Source organism: Petromyzon marinus, chromosome 4 (assembly GCF_048934315.1).
Source record: "Petromyzon marinus isolate PM22_M1 ecotype Great Lakes invasive population chromosome 4, UKy_Petmar_22M1.pri1.0, whole genome shotgun sequence".
NCBI classification, from domain to species: Eukaryota; Metazoa; Chordata; class Hyperoartia; order Petromyzontiformes; family Petromyzontidae; genus Petromyzon; species Petromyzon marinus.
In genome coordinates, this window is record NC_133670.1 from 22,676,394 (window position 1) to 22,697,369 (window position 20,976).

The following is a 20,976-nucleotide window of genomic DNA, read 5'->3' on the forward strand; positions in this document are numbered from 1 at the left end:
CACAGCTGCAGAGGCTGAAGCGCTCGCTGTCGTTCAAGACCAAGTCCCTGCGCAGCCGCAGCGCAGACAACGTCTTCGAGCGTTCCGACCGGGACTCGCGGGGAGAGGGCAACCTCATCCTCACTCCGGCCCTGATCCCGAACGCCGCCCTCCGTGGTAGCCCCTCGTCGCCGCCGCCGCCGCAGCCGCCGCAGCTCCCCCCGGCGTCGCGCGAGTGCCTCCTGGGCGAGGCGCGGGCCTCCCGGGCACTCCTCTCCTCCTCCTCGTCCTCCTCCTCCTCCTCGTCCTCCGCCACCACCAACGTGGCCGCCGCTCATCTGCCGCCGTCCCCGCTGCGTCTCTTCCCCGGCGAGCGACAGCACGACTTCCAGGAGCACGTCTTCAAGAAGCCCACCTTCTGCGACATCTGCAACCACATGATTGTGGGTGCGTGAGTTCGACTCCGCGCGAGCGCACGGTCAACGCCGGTGACGGTGAATCTGTGTCGGTTCCTGGGACTCCCCCTTGGTCGACTCAGCCTCAAATGAGTACCCGCATGAACCAGCGGGGAGGCGTGGTGTTTGGCCACCCACCCCAGCGTTCATTGGTGGTGCTCGCTAACAACAGCACGTCGCCCCCAAAACGCCTGTTTAAGGCTATACGGGGGATCTTGACTTAAAGCTTTCGTGACTGCAGGAATTCATACTCTTTGGGTCTTTCGGTAAAGTCACGTAAATAGGTTCAAATTAATAAAAATAAAGAATAAACTACGACGTTTCGATCGTCATCAGGAGGAAAACAGAGGGGGATATTTGTTTTGCTCGAGCGAGCGGGCGGAGTGCCAGTGTAGCGGTCAGCGCGCTGCGCTACAAACCCCGGCAACCCGAGTTCGACTCCTGCTCGTGACCAACACTCGTCCTGGCCATTCCCTAGGTCGACTCAGCCTCAAATAAGTACCTCGTGCGATGCTTAAACATTCCCACTCGGGAGACAAAAGACGGCTGGGTCTCTTGTCTGTCCCATGCCGCTTGAAAGGTCACCCTTGTAGCTGTGTACTAACAGCACTTCCTCCAACAGTCCAGTTGGCTATTGGTGGGATCTTAGTCTGTGTCTTGGGTCGCTCCCTACCACTATGGCCACACCCGCAGGGGTGGCTGTCAGTGTCTAGTCCTGCCCTGTGTGTCCCATAGGTTGGGTACCTAAAATAAACTTTTATTTTTTTTATTTTACCATTGAGCTATATGGCTCCTTTTCAGAAGCGACCTGGCTACAAATCATAGCTCAACAAAGTGGCTTATCACGTGGAAATGTAAAGCAGCCAAATACTCTAAACGCGCGATGTTGATTCTAAATGTGGAGGGAAAACCTGGAGGACCTGGAGAAAAATCCACGCGACTACTGAGAGAACATGCAAACTCGAAATGTACAGCAGGCGTCAAGGTCGGGATCGAACCTACGACCTCCTGTATACCAGGCGAGGTAGTTAACACCCCCACCTTTGGCACCCTGGTGGCAGCGTGAACTGCACCTACATCCGGTGCATTGTGCAGGTCATGATGGGTGCTTGCTAACACGACTTCTCGCCATAATCTACCATGCTCGGAAAATGTTAAACCGCCTTTGTTTTGTTTAATGTGAGTCATGGTTACTCAACTTTGGTATGATGCTGTCTGTGCCTGCTTGCGGTCTATAGGTTTACGCAGCCTCTATACTAGGGTGCCTGGTTTGGTGTGTCACCATCTGCACTGGGAAGTCGAAGGCTGCTGACCATGGTGCTGACATAGCCTTTGACTTGTCAGTGCGGCAGGTGACATTTTAAACAAGGTATCTATTTTGGTGGGTGTCTGTGTTACCAATTCTTTGTTAGTGCCCATATTGCTAGTTTGGATCAGACGTAATAGGTGTTCAAAACTAGCATGTGTCTAGGCAGGCTAGCCACAGGATTTGTGTTGGTGTACATGCACACGTGTGTCTACGGGTGTGCGTGTGTGCGTGCACGAGCCAAAGTTATTTGTCTCGTCGTATCGACCGACTGCTCGCATTGAAGTGTGTTTTCCTGCGCCGCCAAGTGACTGTTTTGGTTAAATAATGCAACGGCCTTAACTAGTCTAGAAGGATTAGCCGTCCAGTGGTATTCGGAGTTGAGACAGACGTCGGGAAAGAAATTGGAGGAGGAGCTGTAAACAAAAACATTAACAGGTATTCATCTTCTTGGTTCTTTCGGTAAAGTCACGTAGAATGGAAATAAAATAATAAAAAATAAAACGTAATAAAATGCTCACGACTTTACCGAAAGAACCAAGAAGATGAATCCCTGCAGTCACGAAAGCTTTAAGTCGAAACATGAACAGGGTTCTGTATCAACTGGACAAGTGGTCCACACGTGACCATTACAGATATATATTTTAAAAATGTACACTTTTGTATTAAATATTGATAAAGATGAATTGAGTATTCAATATTACAGTTTAAATTACAGTTACGGGCAGCAATATCTGGCTTTAAGAGATATGACCCTTGAAAAATTGTTCCCATGACCTTTAAAATTCAACTAGCGACTAAAGTTGTAATTTTTTAATCACCATTTATCATCTAGAAAATCCAGCTAGACTCTTCGCATTTTCCGTACTGACCTATTTTTTCGTCATATTTTCATTCATGTGTTCAGAATGTATAATATCTGTTCATATGGACTGATATAAAATGTCCAGGTGCGAGGTGGGTTCTTACACTAAAAGGATCATGAGAGGTGGCGGTGGCTTTGGGAAGCCTTGATCTAACAGTGGAATAACCATGGCTGATAATACCTAGCCACGCTTAAAAAAAATAATCATGAGATTCTGATTTAACAAAAGCTATCTTTTCCACAAGGAGAAGGTCACCTTTAACGGGTTTTCAAAATATGGTACGCCTCATTTTACAAAATATGCATAAAAAAATGGTCATCAGGATAAAAACATTTTATACACATCAAAACATGTTGTGTGGAAAGAAACGAATATTGGAAGGGGAAATAATATCCGCTCATTTGTTCTGTTACTTATATTGTCCACAGCGACACTCGGTGATTATTGTGATTATTGTGTGCTACGTATTACATCAATTTCTGTCGAACTTGAACCCATTTCTTAGAGAAAGGGTAATTTCTGCCTTGAAACATTGGGCATTTCACCAGCGTTGGTTTCAGTAAGCCTGACTCTGCTAATGAGGCACTGAATGTCAAAACCGGTCCAGACGTTGCTTGTGTTGAACCCTAGCAAGGCGGAGTCGGGTTCTGACGGAGCAAGGCGTGGCTAATAGCAGGGTTGGCAGAGGCTGGCAGGACAAAGTAAGGGCGATGTTGAACAGGGCAGGGTGAAACTGAGGTGCACGACATGGCTATGCAAGGCATGAAGAGGGACATGCCAGGAATTGGGTTAACATCTTGAGGCGAGAAGAAGGGCGCAGCTGTAAAAAGTAACACCCTTGAAAAGGGCATGTGAGCATGCAGGCACCACTCTCTCCGCTCGATCCTTCCCAGGACTTGTTTGCTTGACCCACTTGTGCACGGGACCATACTAATCTGAAATGCAACGGTGATGGAGAGAGGGAGCGGGGGGTTGAATATGCGCTCACTGCTGCTCCCTGCGTCGAATCTCTCTCTCCGCCCATCCCATCCCCAAATGCCCTCTGTGCACCCCCTCTATCTCCTCCTCCTCCTCGTCCTCCCCCATACCCTCCCCGCGAAGACACAGGGAGCAGCAGCAAGCACGGGCTGCGCTGCAAGGCGTGCAAGCTGAGCCTGCACCACCGCTGCCTTGGGGGTGTGGAGATGCAGCGCTGCATGGGCAAGATGGTAAGTGAGTCTGCGCACACGTGTACACAGAGATAAAGATCCGCGCACCTCCGATTTGCATGGTTGGCTACGTACGGTGCGAAAGAAGTTCTACGTACGTACATACATACCGATGTAGCCATACAGACTGTTGGGACGAGTGCTGTTAGCGAGCACCTATTAAAGCCATCAGGGGACTTGAGGGGGTGGTATGATGAGCACTATGCCCGGACGTCTTTGTCTCTCCAGTGTGGATTTTTACACATCGCATCAGGTACTCCTTGGAGGCCGAGTCGATCTAGGAGAGGCCAAATACCCAATTCAGGTCATTGACAGGGAGGTTGGCCGGGAATTGAACTTGTGTCACGTGCAAGTGTGAGCATACACGCATGAGCGTGCACCCACATTCACAGATACAAACAAATACAAGCACACGTGTTCACACGTGTTCACACGTGTTTACATGCCCAACTCACTGGTTAAGATTTGTACACACTCTTTGCGTGTGTGCAGTGAACACAAATACCAGCATATGAATGATTTTGTGCAGTAGATACACAAACATATCCACGTTTACACAAGCGTATATTCACAATAAGGGGACGGTGCATGCACCAATAATACCCTCTAGGAATAAATAGTCCAGCGAACACAACGCATATATAACAAATGTGTAACAAATAGAAAAGCGTGCATACGCATAAAGCCACGAACACATTTACACATCTGCCCACATCATCGGTCACATTTATTGCTTCATTCCCTCAAGGCCATCTGCTTCCACGGAATCATTTATTTGCAAATTTTCTCTTAATTTGCCGAAAAAAAATTATCGTGTTTTTTTTTATTAATTGCAAATGCTGCCAAATTGACCATGTCCAATTCCGCAGTGTTGCCTGTAATGAAAGCTACACAGGACAATGCAAACGTGCAATCTCTGGAGCACTCTAGGTGATTGTGGGGCATCCGTGAGAGCCACTGCCAAGGTCCCCATGGTCGCCAGTGAAGTGTGCCATTATTTGAGCATGGATCACTACGAAAAGAAAGGTTATTGAGTCAAAGCGCCATTCACACTTGTGCGACGAGCCATAGAGAACGATCCTCAATGCCAACCGGTCCACAGAGAACCATCATAATGATACCGAGCCATAGAGAACGATCATCAATGCCAACCGGTCCACAAGAGAACCATCATAATGATACCGAGCCATAGAGAACGATCCTCAATGCCAACCGGTCCACAAGAGAACCATCATAATGATACCGAGCCATAGAGAACGATCCTCAATGACAACCGGTCCACAAGAGAACCATCATAATGATACCGAGCCAAGAGAACGATCGTAACGATACTAAGTCACGGAGAAATATCATAATGAGACTCAGTCACGGAGAATTATCTCAATCCTACCGAGCCTCGGAACGATCCTAATGATACAGAACCACAGAAGATGATGTTCATGCTACGGAGCCACGGAGAACCGTCCTAATGGCACGACGCTACAGAGAACGATCCGAATGTTATACCGAATCTCAAAGATTAACGACCCTATGTTGCTCTGCCGGGCAGCAATGCGCCACCACAGGTTTCCTCCCAAGCCGAGCCCCTGCACGATGTCATCCGAGGAAAGCGGAAAGAGGTTCCTACTGGGCAGAGGAGCGCGCGGTGCGTTCGTGCTGTTAACGGTGTTTTCTGTGAACGGCCGTTCGCTTTCAGCCGAAGGGATTCCGCCGTCACTACAGCTCCCCGCTGCTCATCAACGAGCAGTTCTCCTGCATCATGGAGGTCATCCCGCTCGGTGAGCCCAGACTCCGCCCTTTGATTTTCGCTCTTTCCCCGCAACTTTGCCACCCGTTAGCCCTGTGCCTCATCCTTTCTTACGCTTGTGTTGTTTTGTTTTCCAGCATCCGTTGAGGAAACATTCGCGCGCTGCGCGCACAAACACGGATGCCCCGTTTAGCCTTGTGTGTGGTCGGTACAAGTGGCTGTTATTAAGGCCACGCATGGTCTGACCGCTAGCCACTGTTGAGATTCAGACATTCAATGTATGTCATACTGAGTTAACCTAGGAGAGGGCCAGGCTAGCCTCAGATTCAAATGTACTTGATCAGAAATCAAATATGGCCCTAACTGGATTGTAGCACCGTGCAACATTGATTTTATTTTCCCCTACACACATAAACACACAGGGGCTGCCACGCACATATATCTGCTCACACCAATGTCAATCTTAACGTCCTGTTGCACAAACCTTATGTTTGAAGTCTTGTGATACACAGTCCCCACATTTGATTTCCATGCAGCCACATGCTACGAATGTAAATGCTGATGGTCTGTAATTCTGCTTCCAACTGCTTTGCTTCACGATTATTCAGGATCTACGATTTTCGGGGGGGGGGGGGGGTGGGGAGGGCAGGGGAATGTGCTTTAAATTGCTCCTCGATTTTCTCATGCTGAGCTGTAAACTCGTTTTTTTCCCTCGCCTTTGTTATCCAGTCCCTTTGGTTTACAGGACTGCGATGTTAATGGAAAAGGATCGAAGTTTACTCTTTAAAAAAAGTGACATTTTACGGATGCAGATGGATTTTTTGCAGTTTTCAAACGTACGGTGAACACTCGGAGATTAATCTGTCCTGTAATGGCTCGCCTCGGTGGCATTCTGCCACATCGCGGGGATGTGGTTATGATTTTGTATGCACAGAGGTAATACCACAAGCTGCCATGTTGATGGCCGGTATTTATCTGATTGATTGTTGCGAAAAATCAACATGGTGGTTACTCCGTCTTGATGTTTGCGTACATATTGGCATACTGTCTATTGGCAAAAAGATTATCAAGTGTCTTAAGTCCCTCTGAGTCCTTTGCAATTTCCCTCTGATTAACAGCTCTTGATCCAGTTGTCAATGCATGAGGACGGTACCCAATTTGTGCTTAGTGACTTTGCCAAATTTGAAAAATGACCCGCAAAGTCATGAATTCAGAAAACACGCGGCAATCAACATCGCCTCCCCCGTACCTGCGGAACTTAGCAGGGCCCTCCTGAGAGAGAGTCTTGAGAATTCGGTGAGGCTTTTCTGGGTAAATATATAATGAAATTTGAGGTTTTACTCAGACAACATAAAATGGTTAAATCATGGTTTTAAGATTTTGTCTGGCGCTGCCAAAACAAGAAAAACAGAGACAATGAAAAAAGACAAACACAAAATTGGCAGAAGCGAAACCTTGCGGCTAGAGACTGGCAGTGCATTTGAGAAGTCGGGCCAAGGATCATTGGTGTGGCAATGCTGAGTAATTCACTACAATCTGAATGCTGATTGCATGATATCTTTTCAATTTCAGCTGAGCGTTCCCTCTCCCCCCTCCCCCCACCGTAATTTCTTAAAACCATCAGCCCAGCTGCAATGTCACTTATCAGCGAGAACCTGTGTTCATTTGCAGAAGTGTCACGACCAGCGCGCGCACACGTGAGTGGTCGAGGGTGCAATCGGCTGCGCGGAGTGGGGAGTGGCTTTGACTCGGGCGTGTGCCGCAGTACACCGCGTCCTCAGGGAAACCCTTTCCTTGTTTGAGACTGGTGCTTGCGCAAGGGGCGACGACCGGTCAGGAGGACGTGCGGTGGCCTTAAGCCAAGCCTGATTTAAGATGCTCTAACGGTACTCCACAGTGATCCCTGAAAGCATCCATTTGACACGATTGGAATTGGCAAGTCTGTCCCCAAGTGCTCCTGACCCTCACGTGTTTCCTTTCTGCACGTTCCCCAACCCCATTCCAGATGAGCGGTGGAAGAAAAATGATCAAAACACATCACACGTATTGCATTAGTGCGCCTGTGTGTGTGTGTTGGGCTACGGCGCAGCTACGCCAGGGTGCCGAGACCCAGAACGTCAACACAAGCGTCTTCGTGTTGACGCGCACACTGCACACGTGGATGTGTGCCTGCGTTGCGTTGCGTGAGAGTCTTGAGCACTTCACAAAGAGAATGAGGCGTCACTGGAAGGCCCAAAGCTGTGCACGGTGCAGGCCTGCGCGCGCGTGTTTTTTTTTCGCTTGCAGTAAAGGCCGTCTTGTTTCCCCCCTCGCTCCCGCGCACGCCGCTATGTGAACCCTGCCTCTAGAAGAAGACCGTAAGCGAAATGAGAAACCTTGTGTCTGCAGCTCGGCTAGGCGTGGGGACGGCCACTCAGGTGAACCCGCGCCGTCTTCCCCTCTCTCTCTCTCTCTACCGCATGCGTGGTGGCGGACCTTGGGGTGACTCAAAAGAGCAGGGGACGGACCTCAACGATCAGACAACCACCGGGCCGGTGGCACTCATTTGGGGGGGTGACTGGCCGACTGATTGGACACTCGACCAAGGGTGGTGCCAAGCGTGAAACTCGCAAATCTATTTCACCCCCCGTATGTGTCCGCTTGTTGACCCGCGGTAAATTAAGCAACGGGACAAAGGAGCCACTTTCTGGCTTGAAGCTCAAGTTGCAGGTCTCCACTGAGGTGTAGCAATGGCTTGCAACGTTTTAAGTCTCCGTGCTGTCTTGTGCTGTGTTTACACATTTTGGAATAATGGGAAGTAAAAAAAAACGAACGGTAACGTAAAGTTTTTCTACAGCTGCTGGCACAGTTTCACCTCTGAGTTTATAAAACCTTGCAAGGTGGCATTGTTCACGCTGCTATCCATGCCATGTTTTCTTTCGCTAGCACTAACAGAACAAAACACCGAGTGCTTTTGGTGGCATCACTGAAACCAAAACTCATTTTGATCCACTCAAGTTGCCTGCAACCCACGGTTTGTCGTTATCTCATTGTGTCCTGGAAAACAGTTTCAAGCCATAGATACTGAAAGAGTGGTGTCCGGTATTCAGAGGCTTGAATACAACCTCTCTCCCGTGGCATTCGTACAAACCCATACATACGGTAGCGGGGTGCCCATCCCTTGTCTTGCGCAGAAGCCGTCGCGCCTGCTGATGTGCTTCCTCAATGAGGCACACGGAGTGCAAGTGGCTGAGAGGCAATTCCTGGCTTTTCTCACCGCAGAGTCCGCGACCACGCAGCAACGTCAGCCGGCCACGGCTGAGGGCAATGGGGATCGAGTGCTCTGTTTCCAGTCTTGCCTCGTTAAACAATAAACTCGGTTTCGCCGACGCACTGCTCCAGAGTGTACGCACCATCGCAATGCCCACGTGTTATAATATCGTTTGTGCACCGTCGTACGAATGCGGAAACGTTCAAATATTGTGTGCCAGAGAGCGAGAGAGAGCGTTCTATGCTTTTTTGTTAGTTTATTTTTTTTTGTGGAGAGGTCTTGTGGCTGCTTGCAGAGACGGCACGTAGCCGTCGGTCAAAGGGGGTTGTGGTGGCAGCATTCAGATTGTTTACGTTTAGCTGCAAAGCTGGTGATTACATGAGAAAGTATTTTAAAGAGCTACCTGTTAAGTGGTTGCTTCAAGTAAAGCGTGCGACCAAATAACGGGGCACATTAGATATGAAATAGGTCATTGTCACAGAGGAGTTGAAAGTAATGCTGCATGCTATCATCACCACCATCACCACCATTATCACCAACCAGTACCACGGCATGCACATTCTGTTTCGCCTTGCACACGGAATGTGTGCGAAGGTGCGGACTGAATTCCGTCCATTTGGGATGGTGAACATTCGAGTCTGCAGAGAGTTCCAGACGACACAGGATATATTTGTAATTCATGTCACTACGAATTTGAGAAGTAAATTGTGATTTGTAATAATCGTGACATGTTAAAAAAATATATTCTGCTATATATAAAAAAATGTATTCTCCGCGTGTGAGCACGTGCGTAAAAGTATGCAAATAAACCACTTGTGAATCCAACGCCGCTCGAATCATCCACAAGTGGGTGCCAAAATATGCACGCGTGGTCTAAATCCGTTTCCGTATAGGCATAAAAAATAATTGGGAGTGTGATGGAGAGCGCCTCCACGCCATTGTTGCGTCATGGGAAAAGGCAGCTATGCCGTCTGCTGCTCCATTTGCTGCACGCCGGGGCTGATCATAATGCCACCGTCGGCCACGGAGGATCGCACGTGACAATTACTGTTGTTCTTGTTCTCCCCAAAGTCCAGCAGTAGCTGTGTTGTCAAATGTGTACCTTTGCCATGCCACGCAGCACAATTGGTGTTCTCTGACGAGACAGATGTCCCGTGATTCGATGTTGGTGGCCTGCAGTGCAGCCTCTCTCACGGTGGCCTATCCTACATTGTGGCCTCTGAGGTCAATTATGTCCTCGAGCTAGTAACACGCACACACACGCGAGGCGATGAGATGGCCATCAACAAGAGGGCTGCGACTCTATTTGTATAGACTGTTGGGGTTCGTCATCGTCATCACCATTACCATCGTCATCATCACAAATAATGCTAAATACCGTGTTTTGTCATGTAAGGTAAGAACACTACCTGCGTTGCTGACCATGGAGGTTTACTACCCAGGGAATAAAAGCAATCATGCGTTGTTGAAAATTTCGAATTCAGCCCTGATTGATGATTTTAACACTTTGGCAGCGGCGTTAACAGACACTGGTCTGCTTTTCACAGCAGACTATTTGCTTCAATAGCATCCCCAGTGTAACTGAGCTGGGCTGCAATGTGATGAATTGATACCATCGCTATTTTATACGGCAGTGGACAAGCATGCTGAGCTAAACACCAGCCTACCACTTGGTATAAATCCTCACAACTTTGCGAAGCTCGTACTGCGTTCGAAAAAGAAAATCCGCCTTCGCTTCCGTAGAGCGTATCCAGCGAACGGTGATCACGCACACGGTGCCGGAACGCCGTGGAAACTTGGAGCCAAAGCGTGGCTTTAAACACGGTTTCAAGGAGTTCCTCCTTTTAGGCCACTTGCCTTCGAATGTCGATTTACGGTGCCACCTGAGGCAATCACAAAGCAATAAGGCTCCCTATATTTCGATATCCGTTTGGTTCATATTCCCTTGACACGTTTGATCAGGAAACGCAAATTAACAATATTACACCACTTTCTTCTGGCGTGCCAGATCAAATTACTTGAGTATCTAATACATTATGCATATTAAGCCTCATTACCCATGTTATACTTACATTTCACCAGAAAAGACACTTCATTAAAATCTGAAAACATAATTGGCACCGTCAGGCAAGTCTCCTTGCTACGAGATATCAAAGCTATCTTTGTACGCAAAAGTGGTCTAAAACTGGTCTCCTCGTCACCGGGAGCTGAGTTTACATGCCACGGAATCGCGAAAGCCGTCTCTGTCTTCCCACTGCCCAAAGGCAGCGCGTGGATGCAGGCAGCCTCCTCCGCTGTTGGCCAGCGAACTCGCACGGCATGGCTCCTTTTGGCTGGCACACGCGGCGCAGGGCATGGTGCACAAACCCCACTAAACCGCGATGAGAACGAGTTGATTTACATTAACGTGTGTCGACCCGCACACAGCTCTGATTGGAAACAGTCACAAGATCCTCAGTCAGAGCCAGGGAAGGGGTTGGGGGGGGGGGGTGCTGTGTGGGGTCCCTTCCAGCCCCCACGTTGGCGCACGTACACACGAGTTGCACGTGCGTGTTTGCGTGTGTGTGTGTGTGCGTATACCCCGTGCCCCTGGGATCCTCTCTCTCCCAACCCAACCTCCGATCACCCCTTGATGCCCCCCCCGCCTCCTCCCCCGCCTCCCCCATTCACGCAGGATGCGGGAAGAAAGTGGACCCGGTCTACGAGACTCTGCGATTCGGCACGTCGCTGGCGCAGCGCGTGAAAGGGCGTGGATGCGAGGGTGAGCCTGGGCCGTGCCGACACAGCAATAGCATGGTACGCAACGCCACCGGCCGGCAGCAGAGGAAGAAGAATAACCAACAAAATCTCACCCTCTTCCTTCGAATGTAAACACCCACGTTTATATGTACGCACGTATGTTGGATTTGTTTCCCACCGTGCGTAGCCAACCGCGGTAATCGGAGGTGCGGGGGGGGGGGGGGGACCACAAAACTAAGCGCGCAACAAAAACATGTCAATGTCGAAGTTGTTGAGTAGAGCCCAGCGGGACAGCGTGTCGAGTCGCCTCGTGGTGAATATCTGAAATGCTGCCAGGAATCAATGAAGCGGGCAAGTGGCATGACTACGTGGCCCGTGGTTTGAGATCGGTGGCCACGGTCGCGCTGTGAGCCATTCTTAATATTCCACTGCTGTCGGATTATCCTCGTATCAAAAGTATCAAATGCTACGGGCCCCGCACTTTCAAAGGCCCCGCGCTCAATGCGTTCAAGCTATTAATTCCGGTTCAGTGATTCTACACTTGCTCTATTACTGTAGTGCTATACTGCCTTCAATTTTTATGAACGACTGGGTGTTTAAGGTTAGCGATTTGTCGTATTATCTGGTTGTATAGCAAATGAAAAAGTACAATTACTTTACTATGCAAGTAAAAAATGTGTTCTAATATTTACGTGTTTATTTATGTATTTAGGGCCCCTTTATATCATCATACTACAGGCCCCGCACGAGCATAACCCGGCACTGCAGATATAGCTGCATCTGCCGTACGATTATTTGGTGCAAGTCAGTAAAGACCATTGTGGGGTAAATTGAAATTTGAAGGTTGATTATGTGGGGTCAGTTATTGACCCTTTATACCAGGGATTCTCAAAAAACTGTCCTTGCAACCCACTGTGGTGTAGGTTTTTACGTTTACCATTCACCGGGGGTTATGCAACGTGCAAGACATTTCGTGTGCCTCTCCGGCGCATCGCGATGAGTGGAGTTACCGGCTGCTAGAGATCCACTGCCCTCGCAATCGAGTGCACATCATGACGAGGATCCGCATTATTTTGTTCGCTTGCAACTGTGGGTGTGCAACGCAATGCTTCTCTTCGCGGTAGCACCACTGCATCCCCTCCCTGCAGCCTCCCCTGCTTGTGCTGGAACCTTGCTCTACACGCTTTCACTTTTCACGCCCCCCCCCTTCCCTATGATGTAGTTGTTTTTTTAAATCTCCACTCGCAGCCCTGCGTCTCAGCAGCCAAGTTGATGTTTTGTTTTTTTAAATCGTCTATTGTTCATCGAACTAAACAAACTTATCGACTTCACGGGTTCTGCCGGACGAGTGAAGTTATTTAAGAGCCTGCTGTATGATGCCATCAATGTAAATTCAGTTTACAGTGGGTACATTGTGAGCTTCCCCAGCTGGATTTGTCACATGGGTTGGAGGTGTTGGTTTAGATTCAGCGATGTGTGGCGGTGATGGTGGTGGCAGTGTACACCAGCAATCTAGAACTTCGGAGGTTAAAGGTTCGGTGGATCAAATTGTTTTTTTTTGGATGACAAATTGGATGACGTTGGATGGTGGTGATCGTGACATCAGTGTGACGACGGAGGTTGAGTTTTACACGCGTGAGTTTTGAGCGAGTGTTTCGTGTTACATCTCGTGACCCCGGTCGCCTATAGGATGCCGATCTCATGGATGTGCCAGAAGAGATGGACATGGGAGGAGGACCGCCGGGCGTCCAGCCAAGCACCCAGCCATCTGTGCAGCAAGCCACCCAGACGGCCACGAATCCAGATGCTCATTTAGAGGGCCCGCCGGGGACTCTGCCAGCCACCAAAGCAGACAGCCAGCCAGGTACAGGTGTGCGTGTACGCTATGGAACCAAGTCACTCGCACTCATGCTCAAACGAAAACAAAGATCCCCCCCATATAAGGTACACAGGCTGTTGGGGCAAGTGCTGTTAACCAGCACCGTCAAAGGCCAATACGGTACACAAAGGGGTGATGTGACTAGGACCATGTCAGGCTACCTTTGTCTCCCCAGTGGTGATATTTACACACCCTATCAGGTGCTCATTTGAGTCTGAGTCGACCTAGGGACCGCCCCGTTGCTTATGTTGGCCATGAGTGGTAATCGCTCGCCGGGTTTGTAACAGCAAAGCGCTAAGCAGCGCCCTGCCGCTCCCCACATACTCAAAACAATGACAAAGATCCCCCGTGTAGCCTTCAGCAGACTGTTGGGGCAAGTGCTGTTAGCGAGTAGCACCTATGAAGGCCGGAAAGGTACGCGAGGGGGTGGGTGGCCAGCACCACACACACACATGCGCGCGGGAGCTAGCAAAGTGGGCACGGTACATTCAGGGATGGATAGGTGAGCAACACTCCTAGACTAGTTTGTCTGATTGACGCTCAAGCACCGGGTGCAGCAGAATGTGATGTGGGGAAAAAGGGACTGGGTGAGTGATGAACTGAAAGGTGGTAACCTTTAATGGGGGACACTCGTTATGGAAAGACATTTGCAGCTCTGCTGCGTATTTATTTTATTATTATAATTGCGATTATTGACATCGTCATCATCATCATTATTGTTGTTGTTTAAAAACGGAGTGCGTCACAACTTGTTGTTGTTGTCTTTTTTCCCCACAGAGAAAATGTCTCCCGCTGGGACGGGCTCGGAGGACACGGGCGCTGGTGACAAGCCAAAGAAGCCGACTCCGGTAAGGCTGACAGAGCAGTATCATGGGGGGCACGGGGGGCAATGCTCCCCCCAAACTGGACACCTTCATTAATTTATTTTCAGTCGGTTACAGTAGAACCGCCTGTAATGATGACCAATTGGTTCCGCGGAACCGATCGTTAAGTGATTTGGGCGTTAAGCGAGGATAGGAAATACACGTTGAAGGCTTAATTCGTTCCGAGTTACCCTTTTCACACAAAACACGTATTTTGTAACATGTAAACAATGGATATTGGTACAAAAAGATGCTAACAATATAATAAACACATAATTTAAAAATATACATGGTTAATCAAAGCATTCATTAATATTATTACTGTACCTACATCAGCCTGTCGTTAACAGGGGAATCGTCGGTAAGTGAACACATTGGGCTCTACGGCGGCCCTTCGTTGAGTAATTATATGTATTTAATCGTTAACATGGGTGGTCGATAATAATGGTTCCACTGTACAATTAAGGTTAAAAATAAATACATTCATTATATGCACCCCCGATTCCTAATGTGAGGGACAAAGCGAACCTCTGCCCCCCCCCCCCCCAATACGGCAGTCAAACTGCGCCTCGGGCTGACACGGCCGGGATATTTCCCTTGCTTATAAACGAGACGAAGGCCCCTTGAGACATGAGGAAGGAGAGATTTAGAGGACACTATGCGATAAACAACAAATATTTCAGCGAGTACGACAAATTGCGTGCCTAATTATATTTTTGCTTTTCGCTAAAGGAGTAGTGATAATATTAACGGGCTCGTTAGCGTTCTCTATGTGCTTAGTAGACAATTACACTTCAAGCATGGCTAATTTACGGTTATTTTCACTCTACTTACCAAAAACAATGACATTGCAAAAGCGGACCATTTTTTTTTTAATCCGTGTAAATTACCTGACATTCACAAACTAAATCAAACAAAAGCTGAGAAGTGTGCAAAGGTAGGGTGTGGAAGTGCACGCTTGTGACTAGACTGAGAGAACGGAAGAGGGACCACACAGATTCGAGGCCAACCACAAATGAGAGAGGTCATATCGACTGTGAGTAAAAGTGCGCTTGGACAGAGCACGTCACTGGAGGGGACAATTGCCTAACAACAGAATAGCAGCCAAAGGAGCGAACGCACCTGGCTGGGTTTGGGGGGGGGGGGACGTTGACTGCAGAGATGGAGCGCTAAAATCAGCTCGTGTGCAGGAGCTAAATAGATCGTTGCATTGGGGCACCATGCTGGGTGGTGATGGCTTTGGGAGAACTCCATCCAACAGGAGATAGATCAAGGCTGTTACAACAGAAAAGGAGGCTGGGTGCCTGTCAGGAGCGGAGAGCCACGTCAGGGCCACCGAGCTGAATTCAAGTCCCAGGTCGCCACTCGGCATGAAGGTGGTTCCGACATGCAGTGAGCTTGATCGTGTCGGCCAAGTAATTGACCTTTTCCAAAAACCCAATGATGGGAATGCAGTATACACGTTTTAACAATTCCTTGCTCTGGTAAATACAGCCGGGGGTGGTGCGGTGGTTAGCACGGCCGCGCAATGGACGCGGCAAGGTTGGTTCTCGGCCGTCAGTGGCAATTGATATCAGAGCCAGTCTTTCCTCCCTCCGTCCGTCGCCACTTATCAGTGGCTTGGGGAGGCCTTCATCCAAAGGTGGATTGAGAATGGCCTGATATTATTTATGAAATAAATATTTTTAATTATATTTATGTATAATATATAAATACAGGGATACTTGCACCTAAAGCAGCCCCAAGATACACTAGGTTGCTGAGCAATTGTCTGAGACCACGGAACATATCGCATTAACCTCCCCACTGAGGTCTGTTACGGGAGGCACTTCATTTCTCCACTTAGCATCATCTCAGGAAGCCACTGAGTGGATCAACATCCCAGATGTCCAATTGTAAGCTTTTACTCGTAGTACGAAAGAAGAAGTTGGCCTGAAATGACCCAAAGTTGTCTCCAGCCATAGAGCAGCTTTGCTGTCAACAGAGCCGCCTTTGCTCGAGAGTTACTTTGCTGTGGTCAGGGGAAGACGTGGGCTGCCGTTGTTGTGTCCGTCTCCTTCGTTGTGCGTGCAGGTGCGGAGGGGTCAGCTGAAGCACATGGAGTCCATTCAGCAGATGTACCAGTACGTGGCACTGTCCCAGTACGTGCCGCAAGACAGCGGCGACCTAGCCATCCAGTACGTGCATCGCGAATACCGCCCAGGGTTTTATGATAGGCAACTTTTTGGGGCAACGGCCCTTCTTCATAGCAAGTAAATTGCCTGAAACCTCACCTGAGGCAGTGTTACTGGCGAATGTGTTGCGTTTTTTTGGGTAAGTGGTGTGGTTGATTAATGACAACCTCTAAACTGGTAACCGTATTCATCATATTCTTGGTTCTTTCGGTAAAGTCACGTAGAAGGGAAACAATAAAATAATAAAAATATAAAACAATAAGAAAATGTTCTTGTGGTTTTCACACCTGATGATGATTGCTTGTGTTGCAGTCGAAACGTCGTGAGAATTTTTTGTTTTATATTTTTATTATTTTATTGTTTCCCTTCTACGTGACTTTACCGAAAGAACCAAGAATATGAATCCCTGCAGTCACGAAAGCTTTAAATCAAAATTGGTAACCGTATTATCGACTCACGGTTTTAAACATCAGAATCAGATAACTGCTTCATATGTATGTATGTTGAACTTATTTCGCACCGTACGTAGCCAACCATGATAATCGGAGGTGCAGGGGAAGGACAACAAACTAAACACAAAAATAATTTCTCAAGAAATGTTTTTTTTTCAATTTAGATTCGAAAGTGCATAGCTCCAGCGGCTTTCTAATATCGGAAGGAAAGGCGTTCCAGACGGCCGCAGAAACGCATCTGAAAACGCACGAGGCAGTGACCGTCTTTGTTTGATGGCCAGCTAAAATCTGCTGCAAGGATTCATTGCAGTTTGCACAGGAAATGCTGTTAGTGAACGCACATTAAGGCTGATGTTATGTACGGGGATCGAATGCTGCCCCCTCGAGTGTGAGTTTTCTCTGGGCGCTCCAGGTTCCTCTCACATTTAAATACCCATTAGTTGGCCGATAACACCGTAACATGTTGAGGACTGCAAAACTTGGACATGTGTTGGCGCCAGCTAAGCGCGTAGCCTTCTTCCTACGCTCTCAGTGGTTCCTCGCACAGCTGAGTCGTTTCCCTCTCTTCAACAGCGAGTGAATGCTGCGCACGTTACAAGTCGAATTCATGATTGCAGCGGTGACGCAGTGGTTGGCGCTCTGCGTTATAAACCTCAACGAATGACGCGTTGTGCGGAGGTGTTCATCTAGCCCCGTCTGTGGTCACTCCCAGTCTCCAGCTGCTCGTGTAATTGGGCACCTGTCAAGCCTGTGCTGTCCATTGCTCTTGACAACACTGCAGAGGTGGGCAGAGTTCGCTATTGGCTCGCCGCAGCGCAGACTTTAAGGTTTCTCCTCCGTACGTACTCATAGTATTGCCAGCGATGTAGCCAATTAATCACATGCTGTGCACCTTACAGGTATAATTGTATAACCCTTGATTATATTAAACATCTTGACTTAAAGCTTTCGTGACTGCAGGAATTCATATTCTTTGGGTCTTTTGGTAAAGCCACGTAGATAGGAAAAATAATGTGTTGCGATCGAAACGTCGTGATAATTTTATAATTTTTCTTTTCTACGTGGCCTTACCGAAAGACCCAAAGAATATAATAAACACGCCAGATGAGAAATAGCATTTCCACAAATTACTCAATTGATAAAACGCACAGCAACATCGGGCCCCACTGCAAATCCGTATTCGAACCCTTTTAAACATACTTTTGAGACTCAAGTGTGAATTTCCTGGGTAAATAAATGTGAATTTTTATTATTATTATTGATTACATGGAGATCTTTGTGTTCTGTTTTCCAGACCCGGAGACATCCTATCGATTGTTGACGATTCCAACGAAGAGTGGTGGAAGGTAAGTTTTGTGGTAAAATATTTTCAATAAATGTTTTATCATAATAGCAAGCGGCTGAAAAACAAAACCAGAAACGAGTTTTCAATATTTAATTCAGCCGATGTATTTGTGCATTGCGGCATGCCTACTATTATTAGCACCAGCACACGTAGTAGATGGAATCACATGCCGGGCACGTACAGGCAGGCACAATTGTATAAAGCTTGATTATGAAAATGAGCACTCAAAGGTTGATCGCAGTCAGTGAAAAAGATTCAGAGGAGTATGTGTGTGTGATGCGTGTGTGCGTGCATGTCGGATTGTATCAGTATTGACTATATGACCATATTGATGTGTAAACATCAATTCTCGTCGGTAAAGGACATTTTTCTCTATTTTAAACTCGTACGTGAAATATCACAGTGACTGATCTACATCTGCGAAATATTGCATTGCTTTTTATTGGATGTACTGAGTATCCCTTTGGCTCAGAGAGATCATCTAAGGCACTCTTATCATGGAGTATATCTGTGAACAAAGACATAAAACAACGTGATGTTCTTGAGTATTATAAACTAATTCCATCGGTGGTATCATATTTATTTATCATTTATTTTATCATAATGCCACAGTTTCAGTTGTACATTTCATCATTTTCAGGTTTTTATTTTAACACACTTGAACAACAGCGAGCCTTGTCTACATATATTCATATATGTATACACGCACGTTAAATGGTAATGATAATACGTCTTTTCTGGAAATTCGGTTATAGAATGGAATCTCTTCTTTTCCGCCATATTTTTTTGCAAGTTGTCTTTTCGGCATGATGTGAGGATTCGGAATTCCGGATCTCAGCGGTGATGGCTCATTGCTCAGACCCCTGAGCCAACCCAAGCCACCTCAGTCTTTTTTTACATTTGTGGTAAATGTAACAGTCACCGGTGGCTGCCGGGGTCACGGTGTACACAAATTAAAAAAAAAACATCGATTCCTACACGCGTGACTCGATGCACGCATCACAAGCCTCAGAATCGATATTGCCTTGATCAGTTGACGCAATCGTGAACATCTCTGCCGGTTATCGTCCGCCCGTCTTCTTGCCGCACCTCGACCGATCGCTCTGCACACCCCCCCCCCCACCCCTCCTCTCTACCCTGCGTTGTCGCTGTGAACCCCAGGGCCGGATCGACGACCGCGTCGGCTTCTTCCCTGCCAACTTCGTGCAGCGGGTGCGGCCGGGCGAGCGCGTGTTCCGCTGCGTGCGTGCGTGCGCGGGCACCCGCGAGCACGGCCAGCTGGCGCTCAACCTCGAGCAGGTAGCGCTCGCAACGGGCAGAGCGGGGTGCTCGTGTCTGTGTTCCGCGTGTGTCGTGCGGAGCCGACCGTGCTCATCGGAGGAGGTGCGGGGGGAAGGGCGACAAGCTAAACGCAAAAAGCAGTTCTAAAGAAATGAGTTTGTCAATCTCGATCATTTAAAAGTGCATCGCTCCAGTGGCTTCACAATATCGGAAGAGCGTTCCAGATGGCCCTAGAAGCGCATCTGAAAGCGCGCGATGCAGTGACCGTCTTTGTTCAATAGTTAGCCAAAAGCTGCTGCGAAGATATCCACGCACGTGCTCGTGCACGCATGTGCCCATGCACGTGTGCATCCATGCCCATGTGCATGTCATGCCCGCCCACACGTGCACACGTGTGTCTGCACACAAGCACAAAGATTCCCCATAAAGCCATGCCGGCTATTGGGGCAAGTGCTTTTGAGAAGTGCCAATTAAGGCCCGCAGAGAATGAGGGAGTGGTGTGGCCAGCACCATGCCCAGCTGCCTTTATCTCCCCGGTGGTGATTTTTGTTACACACTCCGCACCAGGTACTCACTTAAGGCTGAGTCGATGTCAGAAAGACCCAGGACTGGTTCAGATATTCATTGCTGATGTTGGCCATGGCTCGGAATCAAATTCAGGTTTCTGGGTTTACAGTACAGGACCCTAACCGCTGCATACCCATATCCTCACACGTACGACTACACGCACCCATGCCCACATGCACACCGAAGTACCCACACACATCTGCCCACATACCCTCCCATGCCCATATCCACAAAGTGCTGATTTCTCACACCATATCAGGGCGGTCATTTTATGCCAAATAAAGGTAGCGTAGACTACAGCCAGGTTCATGTTTCAATCGGGCAGGGCCTGGGTTTCATTTCTGCATGGCCAGGAATGAACGCAGGCTACAAACATTGCGGTATAATGCGAGAAACCACTGTTCCGCTGCTCCTGACACGCATACATGGTTAAACATGCCCACAGACACACATGCGCCTTAACCAAAAGCAATGCACTGTGCTACATTGCTCAGGATGTGGTCTCTCTGCATTTACGTAGCGTGCACAAAAGGTGCAAACGTGGAATGAGCAGAGCAGCTGGGTTTCATTGTAAATGGAAGCTTGTGGCTCCCCTCTGATGCTATTTCATGAGCTCGCTCTTCTTATCTGAAGCTTCCCAATGAATATCTACGTACATCTGTTGCTTTGTATGCCCGTTCACAAGGCTGATTTGTCCGCATTTGTTTTCCCCCACATCTCTCTTCTTCACTCTAGTTATTTAATTGCGTTGTGCTTATTCTGCTTATTCACGTGATGAATAACGTGCCAGTTTTCATTTATATGCTTATTCATACATGACACGCGATTGCACAATTTTGCCTTTCTTTCATCTTTAATGCAACCA

The 20,976-nt window shown here is 48.2% G+C and overlaps 1 protein-coding gene across 5 annotated transcripts in view; it reads left to right on the top strand.

Moving 5' to 3' along the window:
• The window catches only part of LOC116938083 (SH3 and cysteine-rich domain-containing protein-like), a 40,718-nt gene that overhangs the window by 11,922 nt on the left and 7,820 nt on the right, over nucleotides 1–20,976 (top strand). Inside the window, exons 2-11 of one of the 5 annotated variants that reach the window (XM_032945268.2) lie at nucleotides 6–426; nucleotides 3,708–3,814; nucleotides 5,511–5,592; nucleotides 7,913–7,978; nucleotides 11,486–11,607; nucleotides 13,240–13,414; nucleotides 14,207–14,277; nucleotides 16,366–16,469; nucleotides 18,213–18,264; nucleotides 19,425–19,562. In XM_032945268.2, coding sequence (XP_032801159.2) covers nucleotides 6–426; nucleotides 3,708–3,814; nucleotides 5,511–5,592; nucleotides 7,913–7,978; nucleotides 11,486–11,607; nucleotides 13,240–13,414; nucleotides 14,207–14,277; nucleotides 16,366–16,469; nucleotides 18,213–18,264; nucleotides 19,425–19,562 — 1,338 coding nt within the window. Of the gene's footprint in view, nucleotides 1–5; nucleotides 427–3,707; nucleotides 3,815–5,510; nucleotides 5,593–7,909; nucleotides 7,979–11,485; nucleotides 11,608–13,239; nucleotides 13,415–14,206; nucleotides 14,278–16,365; nucleotides 16,470–18,212; nucleotides 18,265–19,424; nucleotides 19,563–20,976 lie in introns of all 5 variants that reach the window. The other 4 variants (XM_032945277.2, XM_032945260.2, XM_032945286.2 and 1 more) reach the window with 4 other exon arrangements.